The 18,097-nt window shown below is 39.1% G+C and overlaps 2 protein-coding genes and 1 long non-coding RNA gene across 3 annotated transcripts in view; 1 reads left to right on the top strand and 2 right to left on the bottom strand.

Moving 5' to 3' along the window:
- The window catches only part of LOC121513636, a 75,952-nt gene that overhangs the window by 50,080 nt on the left and 7,775 nt on the right, over window positions 1-18,097 (top strand). The window lies entirely within an intron of this gene.
- On the bottom strand, window positions 321-6,960 carry nr1d2a (nuclear receptor subfamily 1, group D, member 2a). Its single transcript, XM_041793509.1, has 8 exons — window positions 6,683-6,960; window positions 4,261-4,497; window positions 4,078-4,166; window positions 3,823-3,967; window positions 2,822-3,510; window positions 2,507-2,692; window positions 1,935-2,145; window positions 321-1,613 (listed from the first exon to the last, which is right to left on the bottom strand). Exons 1-8 carry the CDS (start codon window positions 6,711-6,713, stop codon window positions 1,414-1,416), a joined length of 1,788 nt encoding a protein of 595 aa, XP_041649443.1. The 5' UTR covers window positions 6,714-6,960; the 3' UTR covers window positions 321-1,413.
- The window catches only part of LOC121513635 (ubiquitin-conjugating enzyme E2 E1-like), a 31,077-nt gene continuing 29,495 nt past the window's right edge, over window positions 16,516-18,097 (bottom strand). The window contains exon 6 of the mRNA XM_041793512.1: window positions 16,516-16,807. Coding sequence (XP_041649446.1) covers window positions 16,710-16,807 — 98 coding nt within the window. The 3' untranslated portion in view covers window positions 16,516-16,709. The remainder of the gene's footprint in view (window positions 16,808-18,097) is intronic.

The raw sequence follows: 18,097 nt of genomic DNA, 5'->3' as shown, positions 1-18,097 counted from the left end.
TAAAAAAGGATATTTAAAATATTGTTCTTTCAAAATGCATGAAAGAATATGTTTGCTCTTTTGGTTAGTGCTGGATCCCTGTATTGCTCTGTTCATTCCTGTTTCACAACTTGAAAGTGTAAAAAGCATTGGTTCATATAAAAATGCTGTGGGTAAATAGCTCCACCTAGTGGTGAAAAACAACCACTGCCTCTCCTCGCATCTAAGTATTGTACACTGCTCTTTCAGTTCATTCATAGATTCATTCATATACATTTTGTTATATTCCCCCTCTATTAAAATGATGTATTTTTTTCAATGAAAACACAGAACAATCAAAGTACACTTCATTTGTATTTATTCATACTATATCATATTTATATTCTATGTTCATCAGATATTTATATATATATATATTTATATATATATTTATAGTTATTTACAAGTGGCAGTGCTGCCAGTCAAAGAAACAAGTATTTCAACAAACTGGATAACAAAAGAACAAATGTCAAATTCAGTGCTATGCCGAAAGCACACAGTTTGATAAAAAATAAAACAAAAAGTCATATAAATTGGAAAGTGGGCAAACAACAGAAACACTCAGGCGTGACTAAGATAACATGTAGCCTTTACATTATGCGGAGTCACACATTTTGTGGATTTTGCATTACTTGTTTTATTTTATTCTGCTACAGAACATGTGCAAATGTAGTGTTGCTGAAAAATGGCGTCATCAACTCCCCCAGAAATCACCAGTTAGTGTACAGGCAGTGTACATGTAAAAAAGCATTAAATAAAAAAAGCAAACACTTTATACATGCTGAAAACAAAGAACTGATGCTTTCTGAGGCAAGGGGAGAAGATCCAAGTAATAGATGTTCGCATTAAGTACAGCCATGCAATAGCAGCGATCGTCACACATTCAGATCCATTTTCTGTTAGCTTGCCTTTCTCTGTCAAAATATTGGACCAAACAGACATGCGGTGTGTACGTTTTTTGTTGTTTCTCACATTCACTCACTCATCAGAAAATACACTTTGGAATTAAATGGCTTTTGGATCCGCTAATTAGTTTCTAATTGAAGTTTTCCTAAAGCCAGTTAAGTACTCTTGTTTCACTCACAAACAGAAAAGCGCCATGAATCTCAACAAACTCAGAAACTTTCAAACACACGTGCACTTACGTGTGTTTGTGTGCAACAAGCGTAAGTTATCTCTTTAAATACAGTACATTTTATATTCTTCACTCCTCAGACCCCACATGGTCTACATAACAAAAATAGATAAAAAACAACTTTTACATTCTATAAAACAGACACACAAAGGAGGGTTGGTCGAGTAACGAGGGGACTGTAAGAGGCAGGTCCTGGTGGAGGTGGAGGTGTGTGGATTAGGGTGGAGGGCACCGAAGATAACCCCTCCATCAGGAAGCTTTCATGGGTGAACTTTGAATGAGAGCAGTTCCTCTGAGTGCATGTTGTTAAGAGAACGCAGCTCAGGAAGCTTGAGCAGCAGCTTGGTGAAAGTGGTGGCCGCCTCCTCGCCGTGGTTCTGCATCACAAGGTTACGCAGAGCCCGGATCAGTTTGTCCTGCAGGGCCTCCACTGAGTTCAAGTCATGGATCCCTGAGCGATCTGAGCAAAGAGAAAGAGAAGGTGAAAGATTATTTTAGAGGAAGTAACAGGATCTGAGAGTGACTATTCTACTCAGAGAAAATATTTCAAATGATATAGATCAGATGTGTCATGGTTCATTTCAGGGCTGTCAAAAGATTGAAAGTTTTAATCGTGGCTGCATGGAGATGCTGCAGTGGCTTTACCAAAGTGTTCTTAAAAGGACAATTAAGTATCATAATTTAAAATAATAGTGAAATTGGGATTAACACAATTAATCTTGACAGCCCTTGTTAATTTTTTGACCAAATATCAGTATATTTTCCATGAGGGTCTTTTTACCTGCTGAGACAAGCACCACGGCTGTGAAAAGGCTCATTTCGTCTGAGTCCAGCCGCAGCGCTGCCAGCTTCTCGCTGAACTCGCACATGGAGTTCAGCAGCTCACCAGCACCTAGCGACCGTAGTGTGTCGAGGCTGTAACGTTTGCCACTAAGAAAGGTCACCGTGCGCTCAACCATGTTGAACAGAGAGGCGAAGCGGACCATCAGCACCTGGAAATGAGACAGCAGCAGGGTTTTCAGCTTATGAGTTTGTTTTAAGTCTAGGATAAATCTGTGTAGAAGAAAAACACAGCCAGGAATAGTCTGAATCCAGCCAGCTACATGGTGTGTATTTTAGCTTTTACAGGAAGAAACTAATGTTAAAAAATCTCAATAGCACCCATTAAGAATGTATGAAGTCTCTTTCATTTCCAGTCCAACTGTTATCAGAGCAAATATTAGTCAGCACACAGAGCTGACAGTCTGCTCTGTTTGGGAAAGCCTCAATGTTTGAAGAGGCCGCCATGTTTGACTTCAAAGTGAGCACAAAATAACACCAGGTGTTTATGTTTTTGCTTTTTTGCTGTCTTACCTCGAAAGTTCCAGCTTTCAACAGGCTGACTTGGTCATGCTCTGAGAGGTCACGGAAGCCCGGGATCCTCTTGGCAAAATCGACAACCTCCCGCACAGCGGGGGTGAAGCTCATGGAGAACTCCTCCCAGATCTCCTGGCTTGGCTTGTTAGGGTCCACATAGGGCGATGTGTTCATGGGACAGACCTGCAGAAAGATGAAGACATGAGGTCATTAAGGGAGGATGATTGAGACTTTTGTTTAAAAAAAACAAACAAACAAAAAAAAAAAAAACAGTGAAAATGAGTAGACGAAGAAGAAAAAAAAATAACTCACCAAGTGTGCTCTGTTGTTGACACAGTGGATTGGTCCATTGTAACCACTTGAGGCAGTTGGTGTGTTAAACTGGCTGTCTTCTGATGGCTCACAGCTGGGGGCACTGTTGAGCTGCTGCTGGTAAACTCCTCTCTCCTCCCTGTAAGCAGTGTTGGTGACGTGTTGGCTTTTACTGTATGAACAGTGCTGAAACCCTCCCACAGCTGTGCTGTTGTTCCAGCTGTTCCAGCTCTCCTGCTGCTCCTCCATGCGGTTTTCACAGCCCGTCACCAGGGTGACCGGTGAGGGTGAAGCCTGGTCCTGTCTTGGTGACCTCTCTTGGCTAAATGTGAAGGCATCTTGGTGTTGCCTGCTCACCGAAACGACTGCCTCGTCCTCACCACTGTCTGATGCGCATGATGAGGCGGAGCTGGAGTTGGTGTCCATGGAAACAACGGACTCTGAGTCCTGAGGGCACTGTGGGGAGGAGGGGCTGGAGCTCGAGGGCGAATCAGAAGCAGAGGAGGAGGAAGAGGAAGTCGAAGAGCTGGAGTCATTGGACAGGGTCTCCATGGGCAGCGAGGGGCTCTGGTGTCCATGCAACATGCTGTGCAGCTGGCTGTTATTACTCATCACGTCGGTCATGACTTTCTGCATCTCCAGGAGCATCCTCTGCTTCTCCCGCTTTGGGATGCGTCCAAATCTGACAGCTGATGGTAGAAAATGATGATTATGAGCTTCTGTCAAAATGAACTACACATAGAAGCACATCTGTTTACACACATTAAGTGTTGCTTAAAGCTGCAGTGAAGAAGTTTTCTTAACACTTTTTGACCCAAGGAATCTTATTTTTCCTTTTAAAAGTCAAAGTATCACTCAGTTAAAATCTCTGCTGTCTAAATACAGGAAAAATTAATTTTCTTGCTGATGATCTTATTAAATTTTTTAGCTCATACCATCTAAAAACTCTTCAGATTAACTTTAATTCTTAAAAAAGCCCAAAGACTAATAGTCCTGCTCACCATCTCTAGACATGCCAACAGCCAGACACTTCTTGAAGCGACACTGCTGGCAGCGGTTCCTGTTGATTCTCATGATGGTGCAGTTCTCCATCTTAAGACACTTCTTGTACTGGATGTTTTGTTGGATGCTTCTCCTGAAGAAGCCCTAAAGAACCACAAGAGGAGTAGCATTAGTTATGTGACTGTGCCATATATAAAGGAAAATTATTCTAATTTAAATAGAGGGGAATGTGTCACAGCAGGAACTTGTCTCACCTTGCAGCCTTCACAAGCATGAACGCCATAGTGGAAGCCCGAGGCCACGTCACCGCAGACCTTACACAACAGCACCATACCGTTGATTTCTGCAAAACATACACAAAGAAATGATTCATGTGCAACAAATAAAAACATTTTACTCAAAAGGACTGCAACTAAAAATGGTGTGATTTTGCTTACTCGTGATGCTGCTCTTGGTCGATGTTGACGAGCGACCTGCCTTCTCCACGCCGTGTCCACGCTGGTGGCTGTTCTTGGCTGGCGGAGAGATATCCACCACCATGCCTACAGCCCTGCTAGGCAACGAGGGGCGGGACGGGGTGGGCGATGTCGACAGGTAGCTGCTGCTGGAGCTTGTGCTCATACAGGACTCTGGGCTGGAGGCGGAGCCAGAGGAAATATAGGCTATGACTCCTCCTGTGGAGAGGGAGAGATGTTGACATGTTTTAAGGGATGAGCGCTTCCTCTTTCCTTTAAGTCTCCTTAACTGCATATAACATCCCTGCATTGATGTTTTCATATGAGTTTGAATACTGTTATCTTTGCAGACTCATCCTACAGCTACGTGAAATTATCCACTGCATATTTAAGCCAGTGTATGATTTGTAAGAACAAACAGAGTCATATCAACATCAGGAAACCAATTAGATTTATCACAACTCCAGCAAAGTTGCTCAAAGCCAGAGATAATAACAGTTGTTAAAGTGGAGCAGCGGTGTAAAAAAAAAAAAACCCTGTTTGCTAAATAATCACATTCTCGCCAGTACAGTAGGATCAGGTATCTATGACACGCCTGTGAGAGTGTGTTGATCTTTTCACTGCAGAGATTGACCTGCTTTATCACCCCAAGTGCATGCTGGTTGGATAACATGTTACATAACATGACTGGGGCTCTATGGGAGTGTGCTCCGCTGACTGACGACCAGACAGGGTCACTGAAGCACTGGAGCAACATAACAGTTGTAGGAACAAAAGAATCCAAACAGGGAAAACATCCAGCAATTTGTTATGTAATAGCATGTTTGGAAAGAACAAACAAAAAGTTTGAGAGTTTGGTTGACTTACAAGAGTCTGCAGTCATGTTATGGAAATTAGTAAATACAGCAGTTATAATATATAGGTTTTCAGTGCATTTTTAGCCTTTTATGATTATACCCAATTGTGCCACATTTTATATTATACTTTTAATGAAAGGTACAAATATGTATGCCCTAATGTATCTAGTGCATAATAATGAACACATTCTTATTTATACTGTCTTGAATTTGCATGTATATGGTTAAAGAAGATTACAGTTGCATGGTAACTACTTATTTTGATTTTAAAGTTAATTTTGTAATTTTATTTTTAAGCTTGTAATGCTGCTATTAAATGCCATTTATTTTTCCATTTATCATACTTGATCTTTAAGATCTGTTATCTAAATGCCCTTGAGCACGGCACTAGAATGTAACCCTAAACTGCTCCAGTGGCGGTGTGACCGTGTCTAAATGTGTGAGCTGAAGTAGGGCAGTAAGCTTTAAATCCAACAGACTTAGTGACTACCCTTTTAAATGAAAATAAATGCAGGCTTGCTCGTTTATGCTTCTTTTTTGGTATATCTGTGCAAAAATAAAGCGTGTTTTCTGAATTAAGTGTCGAAAACGCCTAAATTTAGAGGCTCGGAGCAAATGATTACCTAACCCCAGCCATGACTGTTCTCTTTCACGGCCCACCCACACGTGGACCTGTCATGAATTTCTGTGAAAGCGAGGCGAGGAGGAGGCAAAAAAATCTAGGTCAGTGGCTGTTGTCTCACCCTGTCTCACGTGTATCTTGCAGGCCAGCCTCGCGCCGGGAGAGCTGTGTACAGTGGATTATGCAATGAACTGCGTCATGGGTCCTTTTCAGCCAATCAGAAATTAGTTCGCCAGAAGCGTGCCGGCGAAGGGAACGCCCCTCGACCAATCAGAGCCGTGTTCAGGACGCGTGTAGACACAGAGGCACATGGCTAGCTACGCTGTCCATGTGAGCAGGACCGGGGGAGATAAACACTGGCTGTTGTGTCAAATGTACAGGCAGCAACAGCACAGCGCCGCACTGGCACTCCTAACCCCGATTTAAAACACGGTTACACGGATAGAACTTCGTCTTTAACACGGCTGAAGCGCTCAGAAACTTCATGAGAAGATTTTTACACATATTTATACACTTTTTAGACACCAAGTCGAGCTTTATAATGAAGCATATCAGCAAGAAAGAGAAATATGTCTCAATGGTAGGACGCCATTCATTACTGTCCTGCCCTTCAATATACTTTTCTATACTCCACATCCCCTCCATAATACTCAATATCATGCTCTGAATGGAATCAAGCAACAGGGTTGTTTTCATGACACTTTTTGACTTGGTTTCCACTCCACTTGTTTCTACTACATCGATAAAATACATGTCAAAACTTGATTTAAAGGCTGTCTTTGTGTTAAAAGAGCATTTTTGAAGAAAACAAATCAAGCAATATATGTTAAGATTATCAATGCAGTAAACTTCCTGCAGAGTGCATGCAATTTATACCATTTCTGTTCTGTCAGGAGGGTTATTATGTGAATATTTGTGCTCTTACCAGGCTTGGCTGTCCCAATGTCCTCAGGCATCTCCGTTCGAGGAAAAGGAAAAAAAAATCTCCAAACTTGATGATCAGCTAAATTCAACTGTTTGTCACGACTTCTGCTACCGTAACGAGGATTAAACTCGACGATTGTAAACTAGTCCACCTTGAAGGACGGTGCTGATGCTCATATTAAGAGTGATTCAGGAAATAATCTGCAGGGTCGAGAGAACACGACGAGTACGTCCGTCTGAGTCAAAGGAACTCCCCTATGTTGTGTGACTGCGGGTTAGTCAGGAGGACTAAATGTTCTCAATAGTGGGCTGTCGGACACGCCTCTCCGCCGAGCCACTTTAACCCAGTGACACACTTTTAGGACACCATAGAGGCGGAGCTAAACGCGTTTTTCGACGTAACAGAGGAATGGTAACACAGCAGTCACGTTGCACAGCACAACTGTAGGCTGCAGACTGAACAGGAAAGTGCGGCTATGCCGCGTGCGCTCGTGTCCCGTCGGTGGACATGAACATCGAGTCATGGAGTTTTTTTAGCCAAGAGCGTGTTTTTTATTTTTCCAGTATGCAGATAACGTGCTCCAGCAGGTGATATTCAACTTTAAAGGGAGTTCAATGAGTGTAAATATAAGAGCGGGCAGTAAAAGAAGGAATGATGTTCAATAAAGCAAGGCGAGTTTATTTCTCTAGCACATGTTAGCAGCAAGGCAATTTAAAGTGCATCAAACAAAACATTAAAAACACCATAACACCAGGAAACAGAAGAGTACATTTGAAATAATTAAAGGAAACACTCAAAAAAATCAAGGTTTAAATAAAATAGAGCAGCAAAGCATAAAAGTTACGAGATAATATATACTTTAGTTTTATTTCTTGTTACCCACTGTCTTTTTGTATATAAATATAGTGTATAAAAGGGTATAAAGAATAAAGGAAAAAATAGACAGTAAAAGTGTGTTAGGGTAAAATAGGCCAGTTTTTTTGTATTTGACCATTAATTAAGCTATGAATGAGATTTTTATATATTCTTATAAATACACACAGGCCTCTTGAGTAAAAATATATACTTTTAAAAAGATGTTTTAAAACCATTTAATAAAAATACATCTGTAAACTTGTTTTTTTAGCCTTTATTAAAAAACTCAGACTTTCTGCAGTTCTCTGAGATTTTGTTCCAGAGCCTGAAAACTGAACACTACCTCTCCCGTTTGGTTCTGAGTCCAGGGGCAGACCACAGTCAGATGATGAGCCTCTGAGGGAGCCAGTGGAAAGAATTCAAAACTGGAGTCAATAACAAGAACATTTACTCAATGGCTTTGCTTAAGCACTACAGTAGGCAAGGCAGCTTTATTTAAAGTTCACTAATCAGACAAACAGTAAAACAAAGTGCTTCACAGAGCCAAAACAAAGCAATTATAAATTCAGTAGCATCAAAAACATGGCAAGGGACAGAAACAACTCATTTATATTAAAAAATACCAATATATTAGATAAGAAATCATTTATATGCCTACTTTTCCTAATTGTAAAAAAGTTTATGCCTGAGCAGAGGCAGTTTGGTATTTCAGAGGGCCCAGGTAAAAACAACTATTTCTATTTTAATTAGAGCAGTGAAAGCAGGCAAAGGAAAGTACATAAGGCATTTATTTTGAATGAATGAATGAATGAATAAATGAAGGGCTTTTTTGAACCAAAAATTAAAACACAAGTAACTGTCCAGAAAGGAGTAGATAGAAGTGAAACTTGTGTACTCCATACTAAGTTGTCTTCTTTTAACTCAACAAATCCTCAAATGTTTTTTTTTTTTTTTTTTTTTTTACCAATAATACACAACAACAGGTATAATTTAGTGCTGCAAAATAAATGGAAACACCTCTCACACCTTTCCTCCTCCATGAACCTGATTAAAATATCTTCTTTAAAAAAATGTTATTTTTTAAAATTGATTTATATTTGTTCTTTTTTAACTCATCACCCAAACCAATCCACAGGTTCACCACATACTCAGGAATACACAAACTTTTCTCAGTTGTGTGTACATTGGTTTTCGAAGTTGTGTTTTCTTTTTCAGTGAACAAAGCCACAGGTCTATGCACCGCCAGGACATACCCAACTGTGAGCAAGCTGTACTTGCTCATTTCCTCTTAAATGAGTAACATTATAACTCAGCATCTCCATGTCTCAACAGTTTAACACGTCTCCAGGCATAGTGTAACTTATAGAAATAAACAATATATGAGCAGGACAGGAGTAATCTCTCTATTTCATGTATTTGATATTTCTGTATAGATGTACTGTATATTTCTTTCTCTCTATAGTTAAAATTAGTTTCATATGAAGACATGATGGGGATTTTGAGGGGTTTGAATCCCAGTAGGGAGGCTAGAAATACTTCCCAGGGAATTTTTGAGACTGTCAAACTCTATTCTGACAGAACTGTATGTTCTATGTGCATACTTTTCACATTCACAATATTCATCTTAAGTAATGAAACAATTTATGGCATACATCTCACATTTACTTCTACTTCATTTTGGATCTTGAAAGTGTGTCAAGGTATAACTGGATTCTGATATTCTTGTCCGTGCCACTTTTAACCTGCTTTTCATCACTGTTCCTCCCATTTTGCCACTTTGGATCCATTATGCAGCTTTTCTCATATTTCTGACTCTGTAACCCATTGTTGCCACTTGTAAAACCATATTTTCCACTTTTAAACCACTTTTCACAATTGTTCCCATTAGGGATGTACAATATTATCGGCCTGATATCGGTATTGGCATTTGTTAGCTAAAAAAGGCAAATATCAGTGTCGGCAGATATCTACATTTCTGACGATATTTACTTCCAATATTTTGGCCATGAGTATTAGCATATATTGACTGTAAAATTTGGCCCTATATACTATGTACTTAGGATGAACCAACAGACCTATGTGAGTTGAGATCTTTTTCTTTATTTATCCTCATTCTTTAAACTTTAAAGTGTGTCTTAAAAAACAAAGTTTGTTTATCTTTTCATCCTCAAACCTTAAATTGTGTTTGAAGGACTGAACTTTTAGTTACGCAAAGCATATTTAAATATCTGTATCGAAATATGTATTGGCTAAATGAATCTGTAAATATCTGCATATCATATATCAGCAAAAAAATCAATGTCGTACATCCCTAGTTCCCATCCATGTTTGCCTCTTTTTGCCTTTTACAAGCCCATTTTTGCTGATGTTATCCAAATTTTTTTTATGACTTTTTGCCTATTTTTGCCACTTTTTAAGTACTTTTCACTTTTTCCTGCCAATTTTTTGCCCTTCTTTGCCTCACTTAGCCCCTTTTTGCTGCTATCCCATTTATGTCTCTTTTAACTTATTCTGATTTTTCTAGCCTTTTTTTTTGCAACTTTTAACCCATTTTTACCACTTTTTAACATTTTTTTAAAAACCATTTTCCACAATTTTTTGCCTTTTAACTCAATTTTACTGCCACTATCCCATTTTTGCCACTCTATAACCACTTTTTCTTTACTTTTTTCAGCCAATATAACCCAAATTTAACCCATTTTTCAAACTTTATGCGTTTTGCCTCTTTTCACAGTTTATACATTATTTTTTTCCTTGAAGTTATTTCAGTTCCTTCTGTTCTATTCTCTGACATTTGTGCACTTGATGCTCAGATGAAGTCTAACATTACTTTCCTAATGGTTTAGTTCAATGTGCCCATCCACACTGTTAACATTACCAAAAGAAATGGAGCATGAACTTGCCTGTCCTACATGGGCCTGCCATTTGGCTGGGCCCCAGAAAGCACTCCCCTTTAACCCCCCTCATGGGCGGCCCTGGTTATGACTACTGAAATTAAAAATTTCTCTGGTTTTGAAAACTGTTGGAATTATTTTAGGTGATGTAAGTATTCAACTCAACAATATATTCAATATATACATTACCATTTTTCTTTAAATGGTGTCAGTATTTTAGCGCTAAGATTTTTACATATTTTACCTTTAAAGTTGATGTGATGAGCAACTTTGTTTTCCAAGAAGGCCACATTGATTCTTTTTAGGATTTATTTGGACAGTTTGGAAACTGTGGAGAGTGACTGGAGAATGACATGCAGGAAAGGAGCCATGACAGGAACTGAACCTGGGCCATCCTCATTTAGGACTACAGCCTCTGTGCATGGGGCACATGGATATAATCACTAGGCTTTCAAAGACAAATCAGTGCGTCCTATATTAAAGTTGATAAAGCATGTTAAATTTTTAATTATTTTTTCACAACCACTCAATCTGAATTCATAAGAACCTCTAGGGCATCATTTCTCCTTTAAATTTCTCCTTATGCTACAATTCTTGTAAAGTGATGTGCAAACAAATAAGCTGTCTTAGCCTCAACCCTACGACGCCATCTCCTTTATCAGATCAGTTAAATCTTTTGGGCGTTGGTAGCTTCTGACAGGCAGTCTTGCTTTTTGGTATGTTTTCGCGTTCTCTTTTTTATTTACCCATTGGTGACACTTGGTAAGTGTGTCTTTTATCTTAGAGCACTGCCTGCTTAAAAACTTGCAATAAACAGTCCTGCTTCTCAGGTGTTGTTCTGTTTCCACGAAGTGAAAGTGAAATAGCAGTTTTTGTATTTCTTGACCATCATGGAAGTCCCCAAACTAGAGTGAAGACTGAGATTTCTTTCTAAAGCTGAAAAGGTGTGATAAAAAAGTAGGCTCGATATGTTTCTGATCAGAGTGCACCTGGCTTCAACAGCTACTGACATCACAGTGAAACTAAAACTAGTGTATTAAGTGAACATGTGTGAGGTGTACTTAGGGTGGGGAATGGATTTGATTAGATTTTTCAGATGTGACAGAAGTGTTGGGACAGAGAGTACAGATCAAAACCAGCTAAAGTGACGCATCTGAGCAGTAAAGGACCATCTGTCTTCACCCACAGCTGAGGGGAAGTTAAAGGCAGAAGCAGCTGAGTAAGACTACAACTGAAATCTTTTCACATGTAAACAAAACTTTTACAGTGCTTAATCCATGTAAGCATATAAACACAACTTCACATAAATATAAGCATGGCTGTGCTCTTTTAATCTTCCTGAAATAAAAGCTGGCTGGGAATATTTTGATCCTATCACACCTCAGTGGATGTTTGTGAGTTTTTAAGCAGTGAAAGGTTAAATACAGGGATTGATTGGACATGATTTGGAAAAACACACCCCTCTTAGAAGGCCTCACAGCTGACAATGCATATCAGAGCAAAAACCAAGCCATGAGGTCAAAGGAACTGAGCTCAGAGACAGATGTGGGGAAGGCAAAAAAAAATCTGTTACACTGAAAGTCCCCAAGAGCACAGTGGCCCCCACAATTCTCAGAATTATGGGGGCAACTTCCAGGAGCAGGTCATGTGGCCAAAATGAGCAATCAGGGGAGAAGGGCCTCAGTAAGAGAGGTGACTGAGAACCTGTTAGTCACTCCAGAGATCCTATGTGGAGATGGGACAAAGTTCCAGCAGGACAACCATCACTGCAGCCCTGCACTGATCTGGGCTTATGGCAGAATGGCAAGATAGAAGCCTCTCATCAGTGCAAAACACATGAAAGCCTCCTTTGAGTCTGCAAAAAACTTCACATGAAAGCCAAAGGGGCTTTTCATCTGCCAAACGGGAGCCTTGCAGAGTTTGGCGACCACTGGGCAAGAATTTCAATACTGTAGTTTAGAAACAATAAAGTATACTCATAATTAGGGCTGTCAAATGATTCAAATCTCAAATCTACCCTTTTTGAAATTCCAATATTTTGCATTCAAAACTTTTGTTTCATTTTGGAATTTTGTTCCGTCTTAAACTAAAGGTAGAGGACTGCCTGTTTGGATACACACTTATGACAGGAACTTAACCATGAAAAGAAACATTAATTAAAAAGGAAATAAGGCAACACTAAAAGGTAAATATTGGATCAAACAAGGTGCAGATTTATTTTTACTTGTCCACTGGGCTGTCTGTAAGGCGTAGAAGTGAAATGAAACTCACAGAAAGCTTATTTTACATCACTGTGGCTGCAGGGATGTGTGCAGTGGCTTTAAACAAAGTGTGTGGGATGATAAAGCATGCGATGGATTGTGATTTAGAAGTAAATGATACATTTATAGGCCTAAATCAATTGCATCTAATGCATTAATGCTGACAGCCCTTGTTTTAATAGTATTTGTCTACCACTAAGGAAAAAAAGAAACAGAGGAATATGCTAAAAGTCTTTTATTTAGATGCATTTCTGTGTGTCACTTAAACATGAGTTATGTTTTACTTAATGTCCACGAAGATGTTTGGATGTCTCAGCAAACCACTTTGTACTGAACAAGAAATACTCAAAAACTAATCCAACCATGGGCACTGTGCTCCAACTGGGCTATTTTTAGTATGATTGGTGGTTAATAATATATGTGATAAGAACACCATGTTCTTTGCATCAAAGGTCCTCTCAGGCACACAGTTTGTGCTGCACAGACTCTGAGCATTTACATTTACTCAGAGATGATTGAACAATTATTACACAGACAATTAAAACTTGCAAAGACTTTTTAATTGGACTCTCGTGCTATTTATGTTCTTACAGTTAATATCTAGCACATATATAACCAAGCATGTACAAAGTCATCGATATGCCCCACTTCACAAACCTTAGTTTGCTGAAACTGCTGGTCTTACCGGTCCTGTATAGGACGCCTGGTACTCAGTAATAATAGTGGTAAGAACATAATGTTCTTAACATTGAAGGCTTTGTCAAACACAAAGCAACACGAGCTGGTTATTTGCCCAATGTAACATCGCAGCACACAAAATTCAACCTAATTGAACTTTAAACAGGAAAAAAAATTACAAACCCACCAACCTGATGCAGTGGAGGCTTGTTTTGGAGTCCATTTGTTACTGCACCTGTAAAAACAAGAACATACAGAGCCCTGGAAAGAGCACTATAAATAATATTTAAATTGGTTAACAGTTTACATGTAAAAAACATTCCACTGAGATTTTAACCCCTAGAATTAAAGTAAGTCACCAATCCAGGAAGACCCAAATTAAATTGAAAAGCATGAAGCCATAGCTAGTTCAAGTTCAAAGCTGAAAACAATACAACAGAAAATGAGGATTTTACACTGGTTTTATGAGGAAAAAAAGACTAGTTTTGAACTGGAAACTCCAAAAATGACTGAAGTTGGCAGGCATTTTTTCTCTATAAAAACATTTCTACAACAAAAGTTGTGGACTATTGGGAACAAAACATCAAACTTGAAGTAATTCAAAACCGGTCCATGGGTCTGTATGAATGTAATTATGTTTTTGGGCTAAATATTTGACTGGATTTAAATTGTGGGAACTTTTCCTGATTCAGCAGGACTGTTTTTGATGGAATCTTATGATCAGAAGAGCTTCTAATGGTGATCTGTCACTTTTATTATTGTTTGTTTTTAGCCTGACAAATTCATAAATTGTGGTTGTTGTGGTGGTTTTCTCCTACATGGCCAGAATCCCGAGAATCAGAGCTTTCTGGTGGTGTATAACATGCGGTATACTTGTAAACAGTCATTTTCTACAGTTAAAAAAATCTTAGCCCATCAGTGGCCCCCCTGGATTTTTAAGTGGTTTAAAGTCCAGTGTTGTACTAAGAGATATGACTTGAAGACAAAAACTGATCCCAGCTTTGTCAGAATTTAAGTCTACATGATCAGTGTTTTCATCATTAATAAGAATGTCCAACCTGCCCCCAAAACTGTATATTATTTTGATATATTAAGGCAAGGTGCATTGAAAATATATGTTCAATAGTTTAATACCTATAAACTTATAAAGTGCCTAAGAGGTGTTTGTTACTTTCAAACAGGGTTATGGAAAGATCACCTTGTGATTGCGTCTTTAGAGAGATTACCAGGGGCAATCAGCTGCATTTGGACATGGGACAAATTTTGCCTTGGCAGATTCTTTGGGGGCCTGACTTTCACATTAACTGAATTGGAATAAATATTTTAATCTAATTAATATTTTGTAGTATTAGTATGTGTATTTTACTTTTGAAATATTAGTAATTTTTAGGCATTGAAGGTGAGATCAGTCCCTGACATCTATACAGTAGCCACCTATGAAGTGTTAATTTTGTCGACTAAAACTATGACTAAAATTATTCAACGAGTCTTTTTCCCATGAGAAATACGACACTAAGACTACCTAAACATAGATCTTTGATGACTAAAGCTAGCTAAAAGTAAGTTTACTTTTGATGATCACTGCTCTAGACTGAGTGGGTTAAATATGTAAAAGACCTCTGTAGAGATTTTGTGTCGGTAACAAAGAAACTTCTGTTCTGGTTCATCTTATTTCTGTCATGTCTCTTCCTGACAAGTCTTTAACTTGACCTGTTTAAACGTCATAAAAATAAGAACTGCTGCAGAAATAAACATATTCCCGTGCAGGATTGACCAGTAAACTGCTGTCCAAATGTAAAAAAAAAGTGGGAACAGAGCTCCTATGAGTTTTCTTGTTCTGTTCAACTGTACCTCATCAAATAGCTTTAAATTCTTATTTTTCAATTCCATCTTCACATTCTCAGTTCAACATTTTTTATTTTGTAGAGTTCAGTGTTGTGAATAGAGTCCAGGCCCCAGAAGACGCACTCACACTTGGCAGGACATTACATCCCTTGAGCTTTCAGCCATCAGAACTATTTCAAGAGCTGAACTTTAAGATCCATTCTTAGACTTTAAACTATTAATTTGTGCAAAAAAGCTTGCAATGCAAAGCACAGCAAAATATGTGTAGTCATTAAACATGTATGTACTAGAGTCCTCTTATGGATGCCTGCAGGACAGCTAGGGTAGTTGTTGGCAAATGAATTACCCAATGGTTAACAGTCACTTTACACTGCTGTTTTTATTTAGATCATTAAATGTGGGGCAAAAACGTATAAATGCTCAATAAACGAGTTCTTGCATGGCAGTGCAGGGGTTAGCGCCATTGCCTCACAGCAAAGTTCCTGGTTTGAATCATGGTCAGGCTCTGTCTGTGCAGAATTTGCATGTTCCCTCGTGTATGCCCGGGCTCTCTCTGGGTGCTCCGGCCTCCCCTCACAAACCAAAGACATGCTTGTTAGGTTAATTGGTGACTCTTAATTGGCTGTAGATGTGAGTGTGCCTGGTTGTTTGCCTCTACATATCCGCCCTGTGGTTGGTGACCATTCCAGGGTGTACCCCACCTCTTGCCCAGTGACAGCTAGGATTGGCTTTGGTCACCTCAGACCCTGAAAGGGATTAGCAGTGAAGAAAACGGGACAGATGGATAGGAGTTCCAGTGAAGTTACCAGGTTATCAAACAAGATCTTAAGCCACTAAGTTGCTCTTATTACTTCTATTATTATTAATGTTAATAAAGTCTTTATTGAGCTCAATAGTCTTTTCAATACCATTCATAAATCTCTGAGGTATGGAGAATCCAGAAGCAGCTGTTAGTGTAGTTTGCAGTCAGTTCCTAGAAAAATCTCAACTTTCAAGCATAAAGGGGGCTGTAGAAAAAAGTGAAAGTATTAGCTTTGTACATTCTGAGCTTTTGCAAAAACATGGAGGCTCAATTTGGCAGACCCTTTGACCAAGAACTCACCCCATGTTAATACAAGTTCTCATTCTATGGTATTAAAACACAGTTCTAGTTTAAAGGGACTTTATGGTTTTATTCCATTCCCAGTCTTACACAACTGACCTTGAAGTCATTACTTGCAATTTGTACAGCTGTTTAACACACATCCAAAAATTCATCCTTCAGTTAACAATGTGAAAATAAAGAGAGGGCAGACCAGGCTTCCTTTCCATTGTGTTCCTTTATTACCATATTTGCGGAGATAACTTAATCAGGAAGCGAAAAAATATACCAGACAATAAAGTACTAAAAATCTGAGATACAAATAACCCCCCGACACAAACCACCCTGAGCCCCCCCAGCCCTCCTTCTCCTTTCTTCTCCTCTTCTTCCTCCCACGCTTGTCCTCAGTGGATTTATGTAGCATATCTCTTCGTCCACTGTTTGGCTGTTCGGTCATGTTCCGCTCTGTTAGTCGTGTACTGGGTGGCGATGCTTCCCACCAGGGGATCAGCTGAAATGAAAAAGTATTGTCAAGATGAGTTTATCTGCTCATGGGAATTTTTCACACAGACAAAAAGGAAAATGATGATGATAATGCTTCTTCTTTATTCTGTTTTGTTCTTGTAAATTTGCTTCTGGTTCTTGCATAAGTCTTTCTCTTCTGTTTTGCTGACACTGCAGGACAAATTGACCCAAATCTTTTGTTGTTGTTTTTTTGTTTTTTTTTTATTTTTGCTCATGTTTGACTCAGATCAGATTATTTTATGCAAGTTTGTACAGCACATGTTAAAAGAGATCTAATCTTTCCATCTGCATTCCTGAATCAGATACAGGTTGGATCTTTCGCAACGTGACCTCAGTCTGAACAGCCAGGTCTGAATACACTTGACTTTGATGTCACTCTTCAGCCACACTTAGCACTGTTTATCACATTCCTTCAAAACAAACATGGATCAGCTGTCTGATCCTAAAGGCATTTTTGGAGCAAAACTTGAAGGGCTGCATCATAACCATAGATTGGTTGGACAAACCCTGTGTGCCATCAGCCGTCTGCTTACAACAGATGGACTCAAACTGCTTTGGAAGCCAATCCATGGGGGCTTCCATATTGAAATTGCAGTCTCAACCAAACTTTGGATCAACCTAACAACCCGCCCCCTAAGCTGGACTTCCTGTCAGCTGGCTAGCTAGCATTCTGGTTGACAGAAACGTAGCTTTGCCTGCCGAGCTATCTGTCAATCAAATGAGATGCACCAATCAGTCTGCAGTGAGGTTTTTCCTAAATATAATCTAAACCATTGTGGTACCAAAAAGAAAAAAGAAAAAAAAAAAAAAGCAGTCTGTGTTTAATAATCTGGTTTAAGGGCGCTGTGGTAGCAAGGCATTAGTCATTAACTGCAGAGGTTACTAGAGGTGGGGAGCTGTGTTAAAGTTTAAAAAGAGCATTGGACTGGGACTGTGGGCTGTTTTAGTTACTGACTTGTTATTCTGGAGCCAGCGACAAAGGCAACATTCACACCGCAGTTAAAAGCGACCTGAAATTAATTTTTTACTCACATGTGACTCATATGAGATTTTTTTTTTTTTTTGACAGTGTGAACAGAACAAGTCACATTGAATCTGACCTTTTTGAATAAGATTCAGGCCACTGACAGATGTAGTTCTGAATCAGATCTTTTGGAAGTTGACTAATGTGTGAACAGCCAAACAAAAAATCAGATCTGAGAAAAGATTAGAATTGTACATTAAGGCCTGCAGTGTGAACGTAGCCAAAGGGACCTGAATTTAACTATTTGGCCAG

Source organism: Cheilinus undulatus, linkage group 8 (genome assembly GCF_018320785.1).
Source record: "Cheilinus undulatus linkage group 8, ASM1832078v1, whole genome shotgun sequence".
In the NCBI taxonomy this organism is placed as follows: Eukaryota; Metazoa; Chordata; class Actinopteri; order Labriformes; family Labridae; genus Cheilinus; species Cheilinus undulatus.
The sequence above is the reverse complement of the archived record's forward strand: the minus strand, read 5'-3'. Positions and strand labels throughout refer to the sequence as shown.